Below are 11,014 nucleotides of genomic sequence, written 5' to 3' on the forward strand. Positions count from 1 at the left end.
CACCCTACACATATCATCGTAAACACATTATGTCAAAGCAAAAACATACATCCATATCCTACACAACCTCTATGAACCAACAAGAACTCCAACAATAAGTCACAAGTCAATTCATAAATTAACTCCTCCTATTTGGTCCAACAAATAAGGTTAATTGTAATTTTGTGCTTCGTGTCTAGCAAGTATGAAGCCAAAAAAGAGGGGTGAAATATTAATTAGGGGTGGACAAGTTTAAGCATAAAAGTCTTGAACTAAGCATTAGCATTAGCAATAGGGGGAGCGCCCTAAGATAGATTTCAATGCACTTAAAAATATAATTAAATTTATAAAAATAATGAGTAATAATTTAATTTTTTTTGGAAAAATAAAAAATGAAATCCCTCTTAAATATGGTGCGCTCCAAACTCCAAGCCTCTCTTCACTTTCCAAAGAGATCTCAAAAGACCAACATACTCCTACCGTCGTATTCTCCAAAAACCCACGAGCATTCTACTATTAAACCCAACGCAATATTTATCATTTTTATATTATGTTAAACAAACATAATCCACATAATTCAGATTCTCTGGTCCCCCACCTGCTACCTTCCCTAGGCCCTCAAAACTTAGAGAAAAAGACTTCTTTACAATTCATTTTATTATTTTATTAATTATTATACTAGTTGTTGGGTAGAAAAGAAAGCATAAGGTGTTAAACATCTATAGGAACAATGCAACTCTTTACTGTCACAATTCCATCTCTATACATGAACTAATCAAACGATCATCTTTACCTTATGTGAATTATATATCTGTCAAATTGTAAGCAAATTAATAAAACATTGTCGGATATCTTATTAAAAGTTTGATCCCTTTATGAGGTGCAATATGACGAGTCCAATATGAAAAAAATCCGTTAGATTACACTCTTAAAAGTTACTCTATAATAATAAATTTGTAATGTGAACACATTGATTTAGAAAATTCTCACATGTACAAATGAGATCACATTTATTTCAGCATGAAATCAGTTGAATAATAATCCTTAATAAAATCCTCTCCAAAGCTAATAATTGATTCGTTGTATTAAAAATTTTAATTTCAAATAAAAATCCTCTTATATAAAAATATTTGGAGTTTCAAATAGGATTTCCGTATGAAATCAGATTAAGAATAGATATACGAAAAGAACCCATAAAAAACGGCCCGGAACAATGAAGAGAGAAACAAGTGGGTTTGCCCCCTTGCCAAGGGAAGCAATGCACCAAATAACCAGGGAGCTAGAAGTTTGGAATGAGAAGGGGGCCTAAAAAGACTTGATAGTTTGCATAGTAGAATGGAGTGTACAAGAAAAATTCAAAGAACCCCATCATTCCATCTGTCCCTTACAAATAAATATAACAAAATGGCAGTAATCTAGGACAACTAGGAAGAAACGAAAATCCAAATTTCAATAGAAAAGGATGGAATTGAAATTATAATTTGGGAACAAAGTCAGTTGCTCGAGGAAGGAAAAAGAGGGAAGAACAAGCCAAATTTAGCACTCAAATCAAACATAACATATCCTTTGAAATTCCATTATCACAATTTTCATACATATACAAGCAATTTAGAAGCAATAACTATATAAATTAGATTTAAATATCTCAGTCAATCTTCAGTCAAAGCTTTTTACTAGCCAATTACAACAATCTCATTTCATAGAAAACATAGCCCACCATATTATTAAAATAATTCAAGAATTTTTGTTTTATTGTTACTCCGTACTATTTAATTTAGAATTTCAATTTTTTAAAAAAAAAAACAAAAGGAATGGACAGTTCCACAAAAGTAACAAATTGGAAGGAAGCTCATGAAATTTGCATTGTTACTTAAAAAGAGTTTGTCCACTCTCTCATTCATCATCTCTTGCTTCTTTTATTTGAATTTTATTTATTTTTGGTTAAATAAAAATTTGATAAAATTCCCACTTAAAAATGAATTCCTTTCTGCCCATTTAACAATGAATATGGCAGATTACCAATCATCTTTTCCCCTCTAAAGGAAACACCCATCATTGCTCCCAACAATCCTTTTCAACCTTTGAAACCTGAGCTTCTAAGATATTCCAATTCCTCCCTTCTTCAATTCCATTCCAATTCAATTCTTTTTTTCATTTAATTCTATCAAAAATAAAAAAAATAAAAAAATACCTTTTTTTTTTTTTTTTTTTTTCCTTCTCAATTTAAATAGCCCCTTCTTTACAACCTTTTTCCTTCCCCTGCTCTCCTCATTCACTCACTTCTCAACTCATAATCAGCAAAATTCTCTCCCTCAAACTTTCTATTTTGGTTTCGGGTTTGGGTGTCTCTCTCCTCCTCTATTGTTAAATTATGGATCCTAGTTCATCTGTAAATGGGTTTTACACCTTCTTAACAAGAGGAATAGATGATCTAGAAAGAGTATTCCTTTCAAATAATTTCATGTCAATCCAATTTCTTCAAAGAACTCTTTCTCTTCTTCGATCATTTCATTCCCAATTAACTCTTCTTGTCCAAAAACTCCATCTTCCTGTTGGAGACAAATGGCTTGAAGAATACATGGATGAAAGCTCCAAGCTTTGGGAGGCTTGTCATGTCTTAAAATCCGGCATCTCTACCATGGAGAATTACTACTCTTCCGGCCTCAACATCGCCTCTTCTCTCGATAACCATCGCCATGTCACTCCCCAGCTCTCTCGCCAGGTAATAATTAATAACAATAACTCACATGTTTAAATATCTCTATCCCAATTTGTATTTAAATTTTACGTTCTGATTGATTGGATTGGAAAAATTAAATTAAAAAAAAAAAAAACAGGTGATTCGAGGGCTATCAGGATGCAGAAGAGAAGCGATAGGATTGGAGGAAGAAAACAGAGCATTAGTGGAGACAAGAATCCAAGCACTATCACTAAGAATGGATGAAAAAGTACTAATCGAATCGAAATTGAATGGATTCAATGGTTTCAGAGGAGTACTTTACGCGATGAGAAATGTAAGCTCATTGCTACTGATGATCCTGCTTTGTGGACTAGTGTACTGTTGGCCGGAATCAAGCAACTTTCTGAGAGGTGGGTATGACGATTACGAAGGGTGTGTGATATTCGGGTCGGGTTTTATGGTATCGACAACACGGCTGCAGCAGAGGGTGGGGGGACAGATAAACCAGATGAACGGTGGAGGAGGAGGAAGAGCAGGGGTGTTGTTGTACGAGTTTCGAAGATCGAAGGCGGCCATGGAAGAGTTGAGGGCAGAGTTGGAGAGGAAAGGAGGTGAAAGAGTGGAGTGGGAATCTGAAGTGGGGATAAGAGATAGAGTGGACAATTTGAAAGCTTGTTTTGGAGTGTTGAGATCTGGTGCTGAGAATATTATTAGCCAACTTGATGATTTCTTTGATGAAATTGTTGAAGGTAGGAAGAAACTTTTGGACTTTTGCAGTCACAGTCACAGGTAATTTTTTTTTATTTTTTTTTTTCTTTTGGAAAAAATCTAGGAAACACCCCCCCAAAAAAAAAGATGGATTTTGCTGGATTGGATACTATCACAGAGATCAAGCAAATAAATACAGAGAAAACAAAAAAGAAGGAAGAATGAAGATGACACAGAACAAAAAGGAAAGTTAGGGTAAAATTAAGAAGATGGGTTTTGTTGTAATTGTAGTTGTTGTTGTTGGGTAAAGGCCTTTTTTTTCCCCACATTTTGCTCAACATGGTTTCCTTAGTGCACTTAGCAACAACAACACTGATGATGAATCAAGGAGGATGTGTTTTTCCCAAAAAGCCCTTGTGCTTTTTTTTTTTTCAATAATTTATTTAAATTTTTTTTTTTATTAGATGGGAATATTGTTAGAGATTAGGAATGAAGTAGTAGTAGTTTCTTCAGTCTTTTTAAATTTTTTTGTTCAGCAACTAGTATATGATTCCATACTGCTGTAATCAATCATTTTCTCAATGTAGAGGAGTTTCAATGTAATCTATAAAGATCAAAACTTTCACAGATTTTTTTATTTTATTTTTTTTTATTAAATTATTATTCAAGTAAAGGATGAAATAACATAAGAGGGGCACACAGAAATGGTAAGTGGTATTCTCTTCATTTACTCAAAAAAGAAAGGGATGGAAGGTTCTTCCAATTTTCTATTATCAAAGTCAAAATACCTTTTTTTTTTTTTTTTTTTTTTTGGTTTGGACTTGTGCTTTCTTTTTCACTAGTACTAAGATTTTATTTTACCCACATATATTTATTTTCCTTTTTATTTAAAATTTTGAGTCTGAGATTGCCTTACATTACTGTTCCTTCCCAAGGGAACTGAAAGGAGTGCGGTCTAGTTGTGGCAGTAAATGACTAATCATTTCGGTTGAGAAACAATCATGAATTGGAGTGGGTTTCAACAGTAAAAATTAAAAATAAAAAGATTCCTGATTTTTACTCTTTTTTTTTTTTTTTTTTTTTTTAACTGTATCATCAAGTATTAACCTGATTCGATTCTATTCTTCTTCACTCATGAAAGCAATGGAAGTGATAATGACACACTCTCTCTCAAATATCTGACTTCCAACCTGACATTGTCTCTTCTGCGCCTGCCTTTCTTTTCCTTTCTTTTTTTTTTTCTCCAGAAATACTCTGAATTTAGAAACAAAGAAAGAAAAAAAGAAGTGTGTTTTTTCTGGGTTTGGTGTTAGTCACACCCAGAATGTTGCCCATTTCTGAGGGTGAATTTTGTGGGAGGCAACATTATAAATTTATAATTATACACCCTTCTAATTAAGGGGCAACCTGACTCAAATCCGACCCAATTGGATGTCATGCCTTTTGTCCCATCCCTATTTTTCATGCTTTGCCTCCTTCACGGGGCTCTCAAGTCTCAAGTTAGTTCCTTTTTTAACCAATAATTTATTACTTTGTATTTAATAAATAATATTAATTTCTGTATTTCCTGTTAATTACAACAGTCTTTAATCAATGATTTACTGTTTGATAAAATATAATGTGGGATGTCAACATAGGAAATCAGACATTTTTTGTTTGGTAAGTCAGACATTTAGGTAGCAAGCAAGTCTATGTTTAGGGGTGCTAATCGAGCGAATCGATCACGAGCCGAGGAGTGTTCGACTCAACTCGAAAACTTTTTACCTGTGCTCAACTCTTGATCGCTAAAGTTTCGAGTCAATAAAACCTATTCGACTTGTGCTCGTTAAAGTTTCGAGTCGAGTCAAATATCTCATGCTTGTTAAGGGATTTGATCATTATAAAATTGTAGGCTTTTATCTTTTTTGTTCACTTTATATAGTTTTTTTTTATTTGTTTATTATTAAAGATTTATTATTTCTTTTTTGATAATATAAATTAACTCTAATTAAGTATCAATTTTTCAATAACATGGTAACTTTGTTTGTAAATTTTATATATTAATAAATTTTTATAATTAAGTTTCTCATGATCTTGTCGAGTCGAGTTGGAGCTTGTTCTACTCGTCCTCATTAACATCTCAAGTTGAGTCGAATTTGAGTTAAGCTAAATCGAGTCAAACTTTGACCCAAGTCGAGTTTAAGTTGCTCACGAGATGCTCAACTCAATTAACACCTTTATCTATGTTAATTGTAATGTTGATGGACTTGCCAGTTGCTACTTCCTAGTTTCCTAGTTCCTACAACATTGTATATAAGAGTTAAGACTTAAGACTATGAGGTAGGGTAGGTAAAGTACGATACTTAATTTGGATTGTACAAAACACCGTGAGGCATGAGCGGATTGAGAGGTTGTAGCCATACACATAATTATAATACTCGAGGACATATGAATATACAACTATGTATAAAAGGAGAGAGAACGAGATTCTCACTTGATAATTGAATGCCAGTTGATCTTTTATGTATCTATTGTCATTCAACATTTTTGAAAAGTGTTAACTCCATTATTTGGTGATTAATATTGTATAGTGATAATATCATATGAAAGGCAAAGTAAGGGAAAGAGATATCTAATGCACACAACAAGAATGAAGAGAGTTAAAGCCCAAAACACAAAAGGATGGCCCAAGTACAAAAAACACAAATAAAAGTGAATGCAACATATCAACAATGAGTACCAAAAACAACAGAGGGGCTCATATCATCATAAATGAATATCATCATGACAAGTTAAATACACAAGTCACAACACCAAAGACAAATCATATACAAGCAAAATATAATACTGAGATACAAATTAAAATACAAGACATAAAATAATAGTAGTGTAAAAGAGGATGATTATATAGACAAACCAATCCTATGAAATTCAGTAAACATGGTGAATAAATGTTGAAGCTGGCAGCAGAAATAAAATGATGGTATCCATATTAGAAGTTGGTCGGTGTATTTATGTTAATATTGTATTTATGTTAAGGAATCAACCATGACTCCATGAGATCCTTACTGCAGCATTTCCATGTAGCAAGCAGCCAGACAAGTCAATGTTAAATGTCATTGCCACTTGCTACTTCCTAGCTCCTACAACAACATTGTATATATAACTATGTACTTCGTAAGTGTTAAGACATAAGACTATGAGGTTGGGTAGGTAACAAACCAACTCTATAAAATTACTGGGTTTTATTCAATACTTCTGTAAACATGATATTAATACTACTTCACAAATGATATCCATGTCAAGGAGTGATTGTGTGTATTGTGTACCTTTCACCATTTGAAATATAAGTCTAAGAGTTTGTTCTGCAAAACTAACATGTCAACTATTAGATGATAACTATCATGGTAGTTGTTCAATGTATGTATTGGCTAGTAATAATGTTCGGAAGTATTTTTACCTAAAAGAGTGAGGGAATAAGAGGTCATCAAAGTCAATGGCGGATCTTCTGTGAGAGCCTATTGGAGCCTGGCCCCTGGTATAGCCCAAAAAATGTTACTATAGTTCTAATTAAAGCCCAATTCATAAGTAAATTAAATAAAACCACGGATATTATTGGACTGAGTGTTACCCTTTGCTAACCTCATGTTTTCCCTAAAAAAATTGCTAATATCAGTGCTATCATATGCGCAGGGTTCACATTCTTTATTTCTACTATTTTTTTTTTTTTTTTTAAAGGGATTCAAGCACATCTATTTTTTTAAAATAAAATATCAAGCACATCTTTAATAAAAATAATAATAAAAAAAAAAATTATCAAGAGCTCCTAGGCCCTAGGGTATCACATTTATTTTTTAGAAGGTGTTTGTGTTTTTTTTTTTTTTTTCATGACCCCAAAATTTTATTTTTTATTTATTTATTTATTTTTTTATCAAGAGCTCCTAGGGTAGCACATCTATGTTTTTCATGACCCCAAATTTTTTTAAAATTTTTTTTTTAATTTTTTTTTTAATGACGGGAGAGAGGGAGGGGGGGGGGGTATTTTATGATATTGAAAATATCATGTTTATCACTTTATCTTACTTTGTTAACTATATATGTGAAATAGGTAAATATCTATTGGAGATAGTAGCAGTCAGCATAAGAGGAGCTTGAGCATGCCTCAGTTGCATAGCTCTCAGGGAAGTCAGACTGCAGAACAAACTTCTAGAAAGCTCTAGAATTAGTTTGTTATTGATCTTGCCACGTCAGCAAGTTTGTTACAGAGTTTGTTAGTGTAATAACAAACTCATTTATTCTGGTTTCTCTCTATATATATGGGTATATACCCAAAATTATATTATTCATTCATTCTTACAAAATTAATAAAAAGTTTCTCTGAAAGTTTTATTTAGCTCTAAGTTCATCTTCAACCTTGAGCTGATTTTAATGGATTCTCTGAAATTCATCATGGTATCAGAGCGAGTACTTCCTGGTAGTTACTGATCTTCCGCAATTATCCTTGATCATTTTGTTTGATTCAGACTGAGCTGAAGTAAGTCTTCATTCAGTTTTTTCGATTCGAGGTATTCTCCTTGATTTTGCTCTGCTTTTGTCGATATTGTGTGATCGTCTATTCTGTTGATTTCGATCTTGTTTTTGTTGAGAGATTCATCATATTCTTGGAGTTTTTGATCCGTATTCTGCTGAATTTGTGTTCAAATTGTTGCCGAGTTGTTTGTTTGACCTAGATTCTTCAATTTTATCTAGAATTTCTTGAAATCTCTGCTTTATCACCTTGATAATGGCTGGAAACTCGAACAATGCTGTTCTTCCTTTGAACCAGAATCCTGCTAGCATTTACTAAATTCATCCTTCAGATGCTAATTCGATTCAGTTAGTTTCCTTTAAGTTTGGTGGAGATGGTTTTACTAGCTGGAAACGAGCTATGTTACTCACTTTTTCAACTAAGAACAAAATAGGTTTTGTTAATGGAACACACACCAAACCTACTGATACTTCCAGTGAGGAGTATAAGGCTTGGGAAAGATGCAATGATTTGGTGTGTTCTTGGATTTTGTTTAATCTGGAGGAGAGTATAGCTAGTAGTGTGATGTTCATGAAGTCTTCTAGAGCTATTTGGCTAGATCTTGAAGAACGTTTTGGCTACACTTCCCTTGCTCAGATTTATGCACTTGAACAGAAGTTAGCAGATATTTCTCAAGGATCTCAGTCTGTTTTTGAGTTTTTCACTGGTATTAAGTCTATTTGGGATGCAATAGATGAAGCTCAACCACTGCCATATTGCACATGTAACAACTGTACATGTAATCTGACCAAGAGAGTTTTTGAACAGCATCAGCAGAAAATGGTAATTCAGTTTATGATGAAGTTGACAGATCAGTTTGCAGCAGTAAGAGGAAATCTGTTGATGATGCAGACTTTGCCTAAGGTTACAGAAGCTTACAGAATGTTTGTTCAGGAGGAAAAACATAAGGAGATCTCTGGTTTGTCTTCTCAGCATGAGTCTATGGCCTTTGCTGCTGACAGAAGGTTCCACAATGATTCAGCTAGACCTAAGAGTTACATACCACAAGGTGGTGGTGGTGGTGGAAATTTTCAGAGACAGAATCAGTTCTTGAAGCCACAAAGCACTAATGCTTTCAGAAATGTAAGCAACACAATGAGGTTTGATAAACCTGGATCTAAGTACTATTGCACACACTGCAAGGTACCAGGACACAGCATAGACAGATGCTTTGAGTTGAATGGATTTCCACCTGGTTTCAAGGGCTTCAAGGACAAGAGGTTTGCTGCATTTTCTTCAGCTGATGTCAGTGACATGGATACTGATGATAATCAGGCTAGAACAATTTCAGCAGATCAGTATAAACAGTTCATGGATTTACTAAATTTACAGAAGCAGAATGCTGGCAGTGAGAATTCTGCAGCACCTGGTCATGCTATGATGGCAGGTTCAGGTACATTCTGTTTTCTTTCCTGTTCTAAAACTAAATGGCTTTTAGACAGTGGTGCATCTGATCATTTTTGCTCTGATATTTCTCTTTTCTCTGAATATAAACCTGTTTCTCAATCTGGTATTTTCATCACTTTACCAGATGGTAGTAAGGTTACAGTCAAGTTTATTGGCCAGATTAAACTGACTGATCAAATAACCTTACATAATGTGCTATTTGTTCCAGATTTTAAGTACAACTTGATTTCTGTTCATAAGTTGTGCAAAGATATGGATTGTGAGTTACACTTTACTCATGATAAGTGTTTTGTTCACTCTCAGAAAGGGAGGTCGATTCTTCTTGGTAGTTTGAAGGCTGGTTTATACAATGTTGATGATCAAAGCAGTGAGACTCAGAATAAGGTTCAAGTTCATAAGCATTCTTGCAATGCTGTTTGTTTAGCAGCTGTAGATGATGCTAAATTGTGGCATCTTAGGCTTGGTCATTTACCTTTCAAGCAGCTGAAAATAGCTTATCCTAAGTGTGATATTAAGCCCTGTATAGATGATGTTGTTTGTCAAGTCTGTCCTAAGGCTAAACAAACTAGATCTGCATTTCCTGTCAGCTCAATAAAAACAACTTCTCCTTTTGAGTTGTTGCATTTAGATGTCTGGGGTCCTCATTCAGTTAAGACTCCTTCAGGTTGTAATCAGTTTTTGACAATAGTGGATGATTTTTCAAGATACACTTGGGTTCATTTGCTAAAACACAAGAATGATGATGTTGCTGTTATGAAAAGTTTTTTTCAGATGGTTCAAACTCAGTTTAACACTGTGGTGAAATGTGTTAGGTCTGATAATGCTAATGAGCTATGTGAGGGTGATATGAAAGTGTTGTATCAGAATTTGGGTATTTTGAGCCAAACTAGTTGCAGTGATACTCCACAACAGAATGGTGTGGTAGAAAGAAAACACAAACACTTCCTTGAAACAGCTAGGGCTTTATTCATCCAATCCAAAGTTCCAGATAGATTTTGGGGAGAATGTGTTCTTTGTGCTTCCTATTTGATTAATAGGATGCCCTTGAAGGTGATAGGTAATGATACAGCTTATTTCAGACTTCATAAGACTGTTCCTAACCTTGATCATTTCAGAATTTTTGGCTGTCTATATTATGTTTCTTCATCCAAGGTGTAAAGATCAAAGATGAATGATAGGGCTAAACCTTGTGTTTTTGTTGGATATTCTTCTAGTCAGAAAGGATACAAAGTTCTTGATTTGGCCACTCATAAAATTTTTGTTTCTAGGGATGTTTCTTTTCATGAGAGACATTTTCCTTTTCATCTCCTACATAAATCTCAGTCCACAAATTCCATCTATTCTACTGCTATTTTTCTTCCAGCTTCTATTTCTCCTGTTAATTCATTTACAGATGATTTTTCTTCTGATGATATTTTTCCCACAAATGATCATTTCTCAGATTCAAGTTCTTCTTCTAACACATCAAACACTTCCTCTCTTTCTCCTTTTCACACATATTCTACTTCTGATATTTCTAGTTCTTCTACTTCCCATACTACTTCTTCTGATTCTTCTACAGATTCTTCCAATCTTGTTGATCTTTCTACTCTTCTTCCTCCACCTGAGTTGAGGCAATCCTCTAGACCTCACAAATGTCCTTCCTATCTTTCTGCATATGAATGTTATCATGCTTCCTCTGATAGTTCTTGGGT

General features: G+C 34.0%; 1 protein-coding gene across 1 annotated transcript; it reads left to right on the forward strand.

The window, feature by feature from the left end:
* Positions 1-2,251: 2,251 nt before the first annotated feature.
* Positions 2,252-3,536, forward strand: LOC145585896 (uncharacterized). The gene is made up of 2 exons (XM_081642604.1): positions 2,252-2,701; positions 2,817-3,536. Exons 1-2 carry the CDS (start codon positions 2,351-2,353, stop codon positions 3,450-3,452), a joined length of 987 nt encoding a protein of 328 aa, XP_081498730.1. The 5' UTR covers positions 2,252-2,350; the 3' UTR covers positions 3,453-3,536.
* The last annotated feature ends 7,478 nt before the right edge of the window (positions 3,537-11,014 follow it).

The sequence above is a fragment of the Chenopodium album genome, chromosome 16 (genome assembly GCF_948465745.1).
Source record: "Chenopodium album chromosome 16, dcCheAlbu1.1, whole genome shotgun sequence".
Classification (NCBI taxonomy): Eukaryota; Viridiplantae; Streptophyta; class Magnoliopsida; order Caryophyllales; family Amaranthaceae; genus Chenopodium; species Chenopodium album.

What these genes read in the sequence shown, in the direction of transcription:
- LOC145585896 (XM_081642604.1), top strand. Translation starts at nt 2,351, where the DNA reads ATGGATCCTAGTTCATCTGTAAATGGGTTTTACACCTTCTTAACAAGA. An exon ending in CTCCCCAGCTCTCTCGCCAG is followed by an intron (nt 2,702 to 2,816) that starts GTAATAATTAAT and finishes AAAAAAAAACAG; the next exon opens with GTGATTCGAGGGCTATCAGG.